Source organism: Magallana gigas, chromosome 8 (assembly GCF_963853765.1).
Source record: "Magallana gigas chromosome 8, xbMagGiga1.1, whole genome shotgun sequence".
In the NCBI taxonomy this organism is placed as follows: domain Eukaryota; kingdom Metazoa; phylum Mollusca; class Bivalvia; order Ostreida; family Ostreidae; genus Magallana; species Magallana gigas.
The window spans coordinates 41,857,469-41,872,815 of NC_088860.1; the positions used below are offsets into that span (position 1 = coordinate 41,857,469).

The following is a 15,347-nucleotide window of genomic DNA, read 5'->3' on the forward strand; positions in this document are numbered from 1 at the left end:
TAAAATATTACTTTTTAGCGTTGACTTTCAATCATTAAGAATTTTTAAGACAATCATTGAATAACGAACTTCAAATCATTTGAATCCATGGACATTATCCCGAAACTAAAGATAAATACATACTTTAATTTTTTTTAATGCCAATATGTAGATTTAGCCGCTGTCAACATTACTACGTGTTACCGGTAGTACTTTATTTAAATACTGAAATATTCGTACGTTAGCATGGAGAGAGAGAGAGAGAGAGAGAGATTTTATAGAAGATTTGAAATGTTTGCTATGATACAATATACTGGTTTCAGTCAACGAAGAAAAAAACAGAAGAAAAAACGAAAGATCGTATTAAAGGCCGAACTTTTTTACCGGGTGGTAAATCTCAGGTGAGGGCGGGGCTTAATTTCTAGAGGTGTGAAAGCCTCCGGGGCTGGAAGTCTACAAGCGATCGTGAACGCTGCTAATCACTATACACATGAAGCAAATATTACACAAGATATAAATAAGTAGTCAGAATTCGTCATAGTTTGAATATCTTTTTGTTTTAATGACCATACGACGCGATTTTTATACGGAAATGTCGTCCGAGCACGTGTGTAAAGCACAATTAAAAAAATTCAGTAAAGTTAACTTATTCTGCTTTAAAGATTTAACTCAGTTCATTGTGTTTAGCACTTGACATTGTTTAAGATGTTAATTTTAACAAATATAATTATATAAGAAAACCATACGATCAGTAAAAATATTCACTTGAATGTAAAGGCAGCCATTATACGATGACAACTAATGGACTTCGTTTTCCATGGAGTGACGTTTTCGTGCAACAAGTTCCAATTGAGTGTATAATCAGTAAATACAGCTTTAATAGCTCATAAGTTTGTTTTAAAAAAGAAAATTTTGTATGCATGTTTTGGGCTGCATGCGCATTCATCGTTGTGAAATTGATTAGGTCATATACATTCAGCATGATTCAAAAATAAATTGCGTATTTTCAATTACTAAATAATAAAACTATTTTTCTCATTTATCCGACCCTTACACAATTCACTTATTACGGAAAGAGAAAATAAACATGTTTGCCTATTGATTAAGGTGTCGCTTATAATTTAAGAGATGCTCAAATTAAATTGTGATGCAGCAAAAATATTGCGCGGGGGGGGGGGGGGGGGGCTTATGTATGCCTTCCTGACTTTGGAGGAGAATAGTTACAACATGAGAGAGAGAGAGGGGGGGAAGGAGGGATGGAGTGAAGGAGGGGGTGTATTTTTTCTTATTAAAACTATGTCATTACATGTTTATCATGGGAACATTCTTAGCTGTGCAAGAGAAGATACATGTAGATGTATTACGTATACATGTGCTGATAATGAACAGTGTTCAAATTCAAAAGTATATAAATAAAAGTACCGTAATAGGGTGAAATATTATTTGAACACTGTTCGTTATCACCATATTTCATTTTTAATTTAACACAATACTTATTTTGATATCAGCGACTGGTGGGGGGGGGGGGGGGGTGTGAGGATTTATAAATGTTTAACATGTTTAATTTCCGACTTGATTTAAATAATAAAAAAAACGCATCTAAAATGATTAATATAAAGAGTATTTCGTTTATTCATACATGTTATGTTTTTAAAAAAATATATTTCAAATGGATTTAATCATCTAAAGACCACAAATACCCTTATAAGGGAATTACATAATATCTTGAACAAGGTGTCAGACTGACAATTTACAAGGTTGAATATTGGGACATTCACACCTTTTGATCTACTGAAAGTATGTATACTATACACAGATACTGACTCGCTGATCTTCCTGTGAAGTAAAACTTCAAAGACATTTTAAAGTCCAGACCAGTTATCTTCTCTCTTTTGAAAAAAAAAAGTCAGTATATTGAGCAATATGGTGGAATTTTTTTTATCGTTAAAAAGTTCTCCCTCCTCGACATATATGTTACATTAAAGTTTTAAAATTCAGATAATTTAAAACTATCTATAAATTGTAATTCATAGTTTTAAATTCTCTTAATTTTAAAACGTTAATGTAACATAATTATATACTAACATTTATTTGACAATATTGATTAAATGGAATTCATTGTAAAAAAAAATCAACTAGATAGTTAGTTACTAAAACATTGATTTTGAAATATATAAAAGTATTTCCCCTTTTTACTGAATAAGTTTCTATATTTTGTATGATAATTGGATTCCAAGTTTTTAGATAAATACATGCGTGGATCGGAGGATTGGGGGGGGGGGGGTTCAGAGGATAATTTAATTTTTTTTAAACTTACATAGTACAACTATCCAAAATATGTCTAAGCTCCCCAAGAAAACAAGTATCCCTGCCCTTTCCCTGGAAAGAATTCTGACCGCGCATGTAATTATATATAAACTTAAAGAAATAGAAGCCCATTTTATCTCTGTAAGCAATAGGAAAGAATCAAAACAAATCCAGATTTTGGTCTCAAATAAAGTAAATATTCAATTCATTGTTTAAACATAATAACTTATAAAATATACTAGGTACAGTGGGTTACAGTGGTGTACAGTATTTGTCAGTACCCTGTACAGTGGTGTACAGTGGGGTACAGTGCTGGTCAGTGCCCCGTACAGTGGTGTACAGTGGGGTACAGTGCTGGTCAGTGCCCCGTACAGTGGTGTACAGTGGGGTACAGTGCTGGTCAGTGGGTAGGTACTGTGCTGTCCAGTGGAGTACAGTGGAGTACAGTGGCTCTGTACAGCGGGGTACAGTGGGATACAGTGTGGTACAGTAGCTCTGTACAGTGGGTGTACAGTGGAAATACAGTAGGGTACAGTGGTTATACAGGAGATGTCAGACAATGTCAGTCAATTTTTGGGAATATCAGTGGATTTTGAATTCAGTAGTGCTGGTTACTAAGAATATCAAATAGGATGCCTTTTGAGTTAAGTAATCTTGGAATCCACGCTGCTTTTAATGATTTTAACTTACAATCTATGTCTACTATAGATAATCCACCTTTTGCTATGTCTCCAGTTAAAGTATTCCGTTTGATTCTTTCTGTTTTCTCCCAAATGAAGTTAAAAATCAAAAGACTAAAATAAGTTTGATTTTATTTACATTTACAACTGATTAAGTTTTGATACAGCAGGTAGCCTTTTCTGGCAGTTTTTGTTTACGTTTAAACTATTAACGCTGCTTTTCTCTCTATTTTTGTGGAAGTTACATCTCAGTCTGTGTATTTTATGAACAATTAATATCTAGGAAAGAAAATATGGAGTGCAATTAATTAATTACGGAAGCGTATAAGTGCCACATATACACTTCACATTTTTAAAATTTCTACACTTTAATCTGTCAATGTTACACTTAATCTGTAAATTTTACACTTTAATCTGTAAAATTTACACTTATCTGTAAAATTCACACTTTAAAGTGTAAAATTTACTCTTTAAAGTGTAAAATCTAAACTTTAAAGTGTAAAATTTAAAATTCACACTTTAATCTGTAAAATTCCCACTTTAAAGTGTAAAATTCACAATTTAATCTGTAAATTTCACACTTTAAAGCGTAAAATTCACACTTTAAAGTGTAAAATTCACACTTTAATCTGTAAAATTTACACTTTAATCTGTAAATTTTACACTTAAATCTGTAAAATTCACACTTTAAAGTGTAAAATTCACACTTTAATCTGTAAATTTTACACTTTAATCTGTAAAATTCACACTTTAATGTGTAAAATTTACACTTTAATCTGTAAAATTCACACTTAATTCTGTAAATTACACACTTTAAAGTGTAAAATTCACATACAAATTTACAGTTTAATCTGTAAAATTCACACTTTAAAGTGTAAATTTCACACTTTAAAGTGTTAATTACACTTTAATTTGTAAATTTTACACTTTAATCTGTAAAATTCACACTTTAAAGTGTAAAATTCACACTTTAAAGTGTAAATTTTACACTTTAATCTGTTAATTTTACACTTTAATGTGTAAATTTTACACTTTAAGGTGTAAAATTCACACTTTAATTTGTAAATTTTACACTTTAATCTGTATATCACTGGTATACAAATAACATAGTCGTATGTGTTACGTTATTTTGATAGTATATAATTCAAAACTTTCACTTCATTGAAAATGTTGAATAGCGATGTTCCGTATTTGTATGGCTAACAACTTGTGTTGACTCTGCATTGCTGTCCTAGTTAAATGCCCGGCATTTCTTTGATCATGCTTGAATATTAGTTACAAACATTGCAATCGACAATAAATTCAGTTCACATTACAGATTTTTAATTTTCCAAAAAGTGAAACAGTAATAATGAAATACTATTAGACCTAATGTTTCAATGTCATGTGAAAAAAATGTACAACGCCAAGCGTCTTTAGAATAAGAAATAATATAACCGTTTCACTCGTCCATGTAAATCAGATTGAAATTTAAAAAGAAACTGAAAAGAAACGATAAGTTGGGAAAATTGGAGCTTGATTGTACTATAATCTTTAATAACCCTGCCGAGAAAATATTTGTCCCTGAATTTCAAATGTATGATATAAATAGGCCTTCCTTTGTTTTTCGTCAAAAAACTATATATGATATTAGTCAAATTTGGCCCCCATTTTTCGCTTTTTTAAAAATGATTCAGGTACATTAATTTGTTGTGTTATATCATAAAAACGTTGGCATGAAATATGTTTTTCACCTATTAATTTGATTTAAATGAAGTAACGCTATTTTTATAATGCAACCAAAATCAATCAAAAATTGACATTTTTCTTATCTTTTTTCGAATGGGATATATAAAGCGACTCTTTGAACAAGAACGAACTTTTTGTCACTCATAAGTATTGAGATGTATTGAGATACATCTTTGGTGAAAATATTTTGTTTGTTCAGGCTGTCGCTCAATGTTTCCTTAAAGAAAAACTGCTTCAAAACAAGCCGTTTTATGCTAAAAATGAGAAAATGGCGGGAAAAGGTAAACACTATGATGTCATATTTTTAAATTGTGGGCACAAAAAACAAAATGAAAATTATGACAAAACTTCAAATGCATATTTGTAGAAATAAAACAAAGAATTACAGTAAAATGACAATGTTCATATTAGGGGGCCATTTTAGGCTCCAACCATATATAGTCCTTTGCAACATTGATAGAAAATAATAATAGCTAAAAATTTGCACTGTTTAGAAGATGACTTTCGTTCGCCAAACGCGTCCGATTCTTTTCCCACAAACGCTTTTAGATTCAACTATGAGTCTTTCAACTGTCTGATTTTTTTTCCATACAGAACTGTTTCGGCAAACATGTATATCTATTACAGAAGAGCATAAACTATGGAAGGTTGAAAGAGACAGGTGGAACAAATATATTTCATCAGGCGGCCAACAAATTGTTATCTGGCAGCAACCACATAATATCTGGCGACTGAAACTTATTTATCTGCCCACAAGTTTATTATCTGATGGCTGCTATATATCTATGTTGGCGGCCGCCAGATAAATACATGTAAGTGGCGGCCGCTAGATAATTATACGAATTATTTGGCAGCCGCCAGATAAAATATCTTTGATACATAGCACCATACGTTTTCCGTTAAAACCTATAAACAGGCACAAGGTCCATATCGCTCACCTGATGAACAATGGCCAACAACTCTGACCCAAACAACTTTAATTAATCGAAAATATATGTAAAAATAGAAAGGCGATATACTTAATTAACGTTTAATGAATACTAAGTATTTTAACATTGAGTCCATACTGAAGATTTTTTCATATTATAATAGTATGTTCTTAATGATCCCTAAATACAAAACTAGTACTTAAAACTGTTTTCAAACCAAACATATCAGAAATCGCCCTCTAAAATTGACTTTTTGCGAAAACCCTCATTTTTGCAGTGTAGTTTATAAATATAGTTTAACTCAAGATATATTTAATAATTATTTTTCATTAATACCTTATCTCTATTTTTAGATTGATGGGGATGCCGCAAGAGGTATGACGGATGCTGATTTAAAGGAATACCTTCAAAAAAGGGGGGACCGATTTGCTTTGAGGGATTTCCTGACAGACGGACTGGAGAAACCGAAGACAAGAAAGGCTAGTCTTATGGATCGACTTAGAGATACGTTAAGAAGCAGCAGGGCCAGTTATACAGATACGTCAAACGAGGAAACAGAATCAGTTGCCAAAAAAATCACCAAGTTAAGTGCCAAAAAAAGAACACAAAGTACATCTTGGTTGGTATCATTTCGACGAAGGAAAAAAGATGTATGTGCATGTAAGAGCAACAGCAGGAGGAGGGAAAAGAACCGTGATGCTTAACAGATCACTAATCAAGCAATCCTACATAAAAGAGTATCTAAATCTTTTCTTTTCTGATGGCGAAAGTCAACAAGGATTTCCAACTGAAACAGAACATGAGGAAACAACATTGGGGGACATAATTGACAAAGCCAAACTTCAGTTTGTACACTTCTATTTGGGGGAGGCGACTGTAACACCCACTATTCCAATTATTCCAATAGTTCGCAAGCCTAATAAATTTAGTATTGTAGTGCATCGAGGGCAAGTTCTTCGAGAGCTTATCAAAATATTCAAAGAAAATTCTGATGTCGATTTTAAAAAGGACATTATACTTGCCTCAACAATTCTTCCAAACAGAGAAAGAGAACATGCTTATGAAAGCGGGGGAGTAATGAGGGATATGCTTTCTGAATTCTGGGAAGACTTTTATGAACAGTGCACAACTGGTACGGATTTGAGTATTCCATGTCTCCGACATGATATGGAGGTAGACGATTGGAGGGCTGTTGGGAAAATTATCGCCTTAGGTTGTATCCTTCAAAAACTACTGCCATTTCGACTAGCCCCAAACTTCCTAAAGTCCTCCTTGTTTGGAATTGGTAGTGACAAACTTAGAGAAGAATTTCTCCAATTTATCCCAAAAAGTGAAAGTGGGATTCTTTCCAATGCAATTGGGGACATGGAGAAAGCAGACATGTATGAACTTCTTGAGATCCTCTCCATTCATGATTGTAAGGTGAAAATTACCAAAGATAACATTGGGCCTGTCATTGACTAAATTGCCCATTTGGAAATGGTACAAGAACCAGCATTCATTAGAGAATGCCTTTTTGAGGTGTTGATAACTTACGATTACGATACATCCAACTAAAATATTATTGGCCTGGCATGTATCAGAATGTTGCAGACTACGTACGTTCATGTGATCAATGTCAATGTGCAAAGAAATCCACATAAAATACTCATGCATCTCTTGTCAACATGCCTGTCACCAAACCATTCAACAGAATTCACATTTATATCCTTTGTCCTGTCACTAAAACATTTAAAGGTCATAAGTATATTCTACTAGTTGTGGACTCCTTTTCAAAATGGCCTGAAGAATTTCCTCTGAAAACCCAGGAATCTAAAGAAATAGCAACAGTACTTTTTCGTAAAATTTTTGCTCGTTATGGTGCACCTCGCACTCTCATCACTACTAGAGGACAAAATTTCATGAGCAAATTAGTCACGACTGTTTGTGAGCTTTTCCAAGTCACCCGCCATCACACAAGCTCATACCAACCGCAAACTAACGCAGCATGTGAACGCATGAATAGTACTATTGCTCAGTGTATCCGAACATACATCAATGAAGATCAGGATAACTGGACAGAGCTACTCCCTGGAATTCTGATGGCCCTCAGAATGAGCCCTTCAACACAGTCCTCTGACCTTCCTCCTCATCAAATTCTCTTTGGCTCAGAAATAGAATTACCTTTCGACACATCTCTAATTCCTAAAGATGGCACGAATAAAGACGCCAAAACTCATGTGGAAAATCTCATAAAACATCTGAAGGTCGTTGAAAATATTGCCACTGACAACATCCGCAATGCACAACAAAGGCAAAAGGCACAATATGACAAAACAGCAGTCAACAAAGAATTCAGACTTGGAGAATGGGTCCCACTTCACAACACAAAAAGAGAAAAGGACTTTCTCTAAAATTTAACAAACCTTGGGATGGACCATTCTACATTGCGAGACAAGGAGCAAACAACACCTACAAAATCAAACAACAAAGCTCTGAAATCACACATACATGCAAACAGGCTAAAACCCTACAACAACCCTGCCAATCGTCAACATTTAGACCCGCCACCAGATACTGAAATCATTGACGACACGCATCTACCATCGGACAACTATGACAATAAACAGCACGTCAACCCAATTCCAAAAAACACACAAGATGCCACAGCAAACAACGATGCCACTCAACCTTTACAGGCTCCAGATGATCAGCCTCCAACACCTACACAAGCAAACAACACTGGTGCACCAAAACCCTGTTCCTCCTGACGCACCTCAAGGAGAGAACAGCTCACAGCCTCTGTCGTCACAACCCGAGATACATCCTCCCGACGCACTTACCGGAGAGGACACTCAACCGACTGCAACCCAAACCTCAGACAACAACATAGGCTACGTTGAACAACTTCTTACCTACAAGTACATCAACGGCAAAAAGTACTTCCAGGTCAAATGGATAGGACACTCAGAGAGAACATGGTAACCTTAGGACAACATACACCCCACTCTTATCCAAGAATTCCATATCAATAGGACACAAAAAGGAAAAGCCCGCAAACGCAAAAAGCGCTCTTGCTTTAACTAGAAGGGAATGTTTAGTCCTATTCTTTCACCCTATCCACTTTTACTTTCTCTATCACTAACATTTCCCTTGTGCTTGTATAAGATCGTGTTAAAATTTTAACTTTTCATTTTTGTGTATTTTTTTTCAAAAATACGGCAATATTTGAATTTGTTAATTTAGTGCTTCTCAGTTCTGATCAAACTGATACTGGCATTCAATCTTATACAATGCACAATCCTCTTATACCTCTTTTCTCTCTTCTCGTAGGTGGAAGTGGACTTACACACTTGCTACTTCTGGTTCTTTTCTTGTGTCTTTGTACCCCTGGAATTTCCACAAACACCGACAACACCATTCAACGGATCAATTATTGCATCATCTTCGAAAAATCAACCAACATCTTCTTGAGTCAAGAAAACTGGCTTTACACCTTCCAGATTCAACTGCCAAAGAAGATTCATCTCGACTCCCTATATTGTAAGATGCCAAAATGCAAGACAGTCGACCATATTATCAAATCCATTAACCTTCTACATATGCAGTGTATGGCCAGTTTAAACACCACCGTCAACCAAATCCATCATTTAATTCCTTCCACAACATTACCTCCACAACAAACATACATTGGATCGTCTAGACAAAAGAGAGGACTTTTCGATTTCGTGGGTAAAATTGCAAAATCACTTTTCGGTACTGCAACATCAGACGACATTAACGCATTAAAACGACACATGCAGACTCTTAACAACAACAATGTAAAATTAGCTCAAGCAATGGCCCAACAAGATCATCATCTGTCATCCTTCATTTCAACAGTAGATAAGCGCTTCAACAATGTAATGTCTGCAGTCCAGAAAAACCATCAGGACGCCATCGCTTTAACCAGCCTGGCCCACAGATCAATGGATGCTCTGGAACACGAATTTGTTATACTATGTGAACTTATCTTCAGACAAACCAATGTCACAGCACAACTGAAAAAGAACTTGAGCACGTGAAGTTGGTGTTCATGATCTCAACGAAGGAAAATTATCCCAACATCTCCTGGCATCCTACAATCCTCACTTAGACAAGTACAAGATATTCTTTCAAACAAATTTACACAATTTCACATTTCCCACAAAGATCCTCTGTATTATTACTCTCAGGGAGACTCAATTTTCACTAGACTTCACTCACACCTTTATCTAACCCTTAAAATACCCATTTCACCAAACGTCTGCCCAGTGTCTATAAAGTATTTTCATTTCCTCTTCCTGTCAATTCTTCATCAAATCATGCCACGCAACTCCTTGATACACCAGAATACTTAATTACCACAGAAGACAATCAACACTATGCAACTATGACATCCAATCAATTATCACACTGTAGTGGGACAACAACATTATTCTGCACCTTTAATATCGCCATGACTGCTTCTGCATCTCCCAATTGCCTCTCTTCAATCTTCTTTAACCAAAAAGAAGACCCAACCAAACTATGTGATTTTCGGTTCCTGCTAAACTCATTGAAACCATCCATTTCTGAGATTTCACCTTCACATGTTTTACTCTACCAAACGACAACAATTGCACTTGATTGCTCCTCGAGCCAGAAAATTCTCAAAGGCTGCACATTCTGTGTAATGAAGATTCCTTGCAGATGTTCCATATCAACACACAACTTATACCTTCCACCTCGACTCGGTAAGTGTAACAACAACACTGATAAAATTTCTATCCTTCACCCTATCAACCTGGCTCTCCTCCAACAATTTTTCAAACAAGACTCTAATTCGGATATATTAATATATTTAATCATTCCTTTTCCAAGTTTATTGCCAATGACAGAAACCAACATCTAAGTTTGAAATATATAGCCAATGTCGTCAAGCGTGATGGACAGGTATTCAAGACATTAGCTGAAACCATGATTGCCGGCCAACTTGAATTTGCTGTTGACAATTGGCATGATACTAGCGGAATCATCGCCATCATTGCAACGTCCCTGGCAACCTTTGGTTTTATTTTTAGTATTTGGTCTTGTTACAAAATTAGAACAGTTCTAATGCCATTACGTCTTCTCTATCAAACTCATACTGTCTCTGCACTAACACCTAAACCCCAATTGTCTGTTATTTACCAATCCCCAGAATCTACTAACCCAACTACCATTGATGAGCATATTTACTCATCCTTCACAACCCCTTGGCCATAAGTCTCCCTCTCAGTCATAACAACTCTTCTTGTTATTGCATGCATAACTTACCTCTGGAGCAAATTTGTCCAGACTCACCTAACAACCATTCACCTAGAAATTACCACTGGACCAGTGTGTGACCTAATCCAGCTAATCACCTTGCCTCTCTGCCCTAACAACTGGCACACACAACAACTTTAGGATGTTTTCTCTATTAACATTACCAGAAGTAATTTTATATTTCACTATATTGAAATCCAGTGCACCCCAATCATCATCACTAACGTGCACACTTATCGCTCAATCACTGTGAAAACAACACTACTCATTACACCTTTAAAAGCACGGCGCATTCAAAACATCTTACGTCACCCTTACACTGCTTACTTCCTTCTTTCACATCATAAATATTTTACACTCGTCAATTAAATTTTCCCCATTAACCTGGGCTGAACTTGACTATCAGATAGAGTGAATGCGTGAAAGACAATTCGTTTTCTTTTTCAATTCTCTTTCTATTGTATATATGTTGACATTCTGTCTTTAATTCAATGTGCCTCATTTTTGCACAGGTACATCATGTATGTTTTGCTCAATAGATATGCATTTTCATTTTTCCTTGATTAGTTAGCAATACCGGGTTGAACACGTACAAGCTGATGTGTACATATTCATTTTTTCTTTCTTTTTCATGTATTATTTGCATTTCAATGTACCTTCTTATGTTCAACATTGACATGCATATGTATATGTATTTTTATCTTTGAGGACAAAGATTTTTCCTACCAGGAGGGTATTATCATATGGTCACTTTTACCCTAAAAGTGATTTTCTATATATAGAACGTTTACAATAAATTTCATTGTATGAAATTTATTCATTCCATTTTGAACTTAATTTTTGATTAACGAGATAAGATTTTTGTTATCTCCTTTTAGAGCATTTAATCTTGCATTCCTTTATTACGCGCGTTAACACATACAGATTATGTTTTATTTAATTATCGACGCTGTCTCACATTCTTTGTAACTATTTCCTTTTGAACCTTGTGAAAAGAATTAGTGTCACAGAAATCAAATGCCCCGAATCACTCAAAGTAATTCGTTAAACAAACTAAATGCTTACTTACGACATCTACCTTTTTTGTACAAAACCCTACGTAAAGCCCTTAGGTAAATTATACATCTCGATACTTTTTGTTCGGAATTCTTATTTGCGTACTTGACGTAATCTTATTGTTAACGAGATTAACTCATGCGCTGGACAGGGGACGTTCTCTTTCTTTGTCCGGTCACTTCTTCCTCGGACATTCAACAATAAAGACGTAAACTTTACTTCAGTCTCCTGTCCTATTTTACAGGTCAAAAATTATCATCATCATTAACATCATCCAAGACTTAAATTATCATCACTCAAAACGGTGATAAAACCATACTTCATAAAAGGTTCTTTATCGATCCATCAAGTAAATTTTGGTGTGTCATAGAACCTTAATAACATTGATTAATTATAATAATTAATAATATTGATTTATATATGTTCGTTAGAATTATACGAATTTTAGCTAGCTTTTCTCCATTTTTAACGACTTGACTCCTATCTTAATATTACTTATTGTAATTGGCTTCTAGGGGGGTCTTAGACAACTTAAAGTTTGTATGCAGGAGAGAACTGAAAATTCTACCTGAAATTGAAATCCGTCATCGTGCCTCGGATGACCAACTTTCATCTTGTACTAAAGTCTTCGTTTCCGAAGCTATATTGAAGCGATGTGGAATGACAGATATAGGTAAATATAATTTATTATAAATTGATTTTAAGATAATTTTAACAATATGAAATATGGTACAAATCCATTGCTATGTTTATTTTAACTTACTGCCACCCGATATATATGTGTATAATATTTCCTTTAAATCTAATAATTTTATTTTAACAGGTATACCGTTGAAATCCCTGAGTGATGGAAGTTCCCTCTTTAGCTCTGCTTCCATAGCCATGACGGGGGATAACCGTTTTGTAACAGATCTGCGAGTTCGAACCTACATTGAAACGGTAACGAATCACGAGATCTACAAAGCATTACCAAACGCCCAAGATCTCCTTAATACATCTTCTTTTGACGTATCTTCCCTTGACTGTGCTAAACCTTATTGATTTTTATCGCAATAGACCATTTATGCCCTGAGCAATGTCCTCCAAACTCATATCAATGTAGTTTATCCACCTATGAATGGGAAACAAGATAGACCGTTCAAGGTTTTCAATGTCACGTGTTCCACAAGGACTGACGTCGAGGCCGATCGCACAATCAAAATAATGTGGTCAAACATTAGCCCAAACTTTCCCAAACTTGGTAGCTGGACTGCAAATCATTTTGTCCAACTAGCAGAGAGAGAAATCCCAAAAGAAGCAGAGTCAAGTACAAACGTCGACTTGCCGGATTCGTTTGAATTAGACTCGTTCATGTCAACAAGTAGCTCGGAAAGACCATTAGATATTAACATTGTCCCCTATTACAAGTTCGTCCCCTGTCCCAGAGGTGCATACAAAAACGGCTAAATATCACCCCCACGGGTTTCTGAACAACGGAACCTTACTGGAAACAGAGTTGTTGAACATTTTATTCGGAAACAAAGCCCAAGAACACAAATATAAAACGATTCCGAACGCATCAAAGGAAAATATTGGTTTCCTGATCGACAACCAAGAAAACATGGAAAGAGAGAATAATGGTAAGCATAAAAAATGCGAGGACAATTGTGGTGTCTGGGGAAAAGTTTCCCTTAAGACTCACCATCTCTTACCGTTCTAACTTTCTATAGTCCTCTGCCGTAACTGCGGAGGTCCTTCCTCTTCTGAAATTTTTTTTCTATCGGGCCCTGTTGTTCAATTCGTTTCTTAAGCTCAAAACAGCATACTGTTGGGTATATGCAAAGTATGTGACACATAGTCGATGATGTAAAGCTTAAGGGACTTGGATACGATTTGAACTTTTGATGGTTTAAACAATACGGAATTTTACAGAAAATCAGTAAATCATCTCTTTTATCTGCAAAGTGGTTCCATTGTATCTATGAAATTTAAAATATTGTTACTGACAGAAACGCTTACATTGTACTATATTATCAAATGGATGTTTGCAAAAAAAGTATATCAGATGCCAAAACAGGAATACTGCTGTTTATGTCACAGACGCTGTAAACTTAATCCGAGACGACACGTTTCACCTGACATACAATTCAGGTGATATGTAGAGGGAATCACTGGAAAAAATTGCAAAGAAATCGACGTATTGTGCATCTCTTGTACTGTGCGTGTTTACAGAAGTCCAACCAAACCCAAGACAATGTTCTGACAGCTTTCTCGACCAGAGCAATCCGGTAACAATCTTCTACGAAAGCATTTAACAGTCCAAAGTCTATAATTTCTCTACATATCCCTCTACTCCTAGAGCACACAAGTGTTGTATTGTCTGCAGACCGGATAAAAGAAGTAGACGACTGCGACTCCAACAAATTCCACAGTCAGCATCAGCATGCTTTTATCCAAACTGGAATTTTTGTCTATGCAGATAATAGATGTTTGGCTTCTTCAACAGACATGCACTTTGATTGATAGCTTCGACAAAAGATCTGGTTTTCAAGAAGTGACATACGTATATGCCAACTGGTCAACAACATTCGCCAAATGATGACCGCCAATTGCAGCCACCTAACTTCAATAATCCAGCTGTACTTACATCAGAGGATTACTTCAGCCTTACTGGCCTCCACAAGAACAATTTCAGGACTTAGCCAGCTTATTACCTTCCCTACACAAGTCGAAAGTCAGATCCATTAGAGCTTGTATAGCTTTCAAACAAAGTGATCTCGGGTTTTACTAGGATTAGAAGAGGCACAGATTCAAAGATCTATTTCAAGTGTTCGAAAGGCATTCAAGAATGACTTTCCATCCTTACATATTGGATTTAAACATATTTATCGCGATGAGTTCTGCAGAAGTCACACGACCGAGACTGCCTTTAAGTTGTTTAGGACCAATATTGGTGATGTCATCACCATCATGTCATGACCATCCTTTACAATCTTTTCAGAGCACAGCAACAGCAAGAAAATGGAATACATCAAAGTACCAGATGGAGAGTGGAACGTAAATATTAGCGAGAGATGGCACATGAGATCCAACTGCATTTGCAAATTTCTGTAAGAAGTTGCCACCAACAGGACTCCATCGATGTAGTTGATGTCACTACATATAATTGACAAAAAGGGCAAGGTTTTTTTTAAATCCTTACACTGCTGAAAAAGGTCCACTTTAATATATAATAATGGTGATTTTGATAATTTTCAGGGAAGCTTTCTTCAAGGCAGGGGACCTTCACGGCCCAAAGGACTTCCAGACAGCCAAGAACAGAACCTTCAGGTTCGGTACCCCACTCTACCATTTCAAGCGAACGAAACTCCTTTTTGACGCAAATCTGGCGTCAGAGGCCTGG

General features: G+C 35.6%; 1 protein-coding gene and 1 pseudogene across 1 annotated transcript; both read left to right on the forward strand.

Moving 5' to 3' along the window:
* Positions 1–4,633: 4,633 nt before the first annotated feature.
* On the forward strand, positions 4,634–8,079 carry LOC136271006 (uncharacterized; annotated as a pseudogene).
* Positions 7,621–8,016, forward strand: LOC136271007 (uncharacterized). The gene has a single exon (XM_066070071.1). It carries the CDS (start codon positions 7,621–7,623, stop codon positions 8,014–8,016), a length of 396 nt encoding a protein of 131 aa, XP_065926143.1.
* Positions 8,080–15,347: the final 7,268 nt, after the last annotated feature.

Excerpts from the sequence above, each read along its gene's own strand:
- LOC136271007 (XM_066070071.1), top strand. The coding sequence starts at position 7,621 with ATGAATAGTACTATTGCTCAGTGTATCCGAACATACATCAATGAAGAT.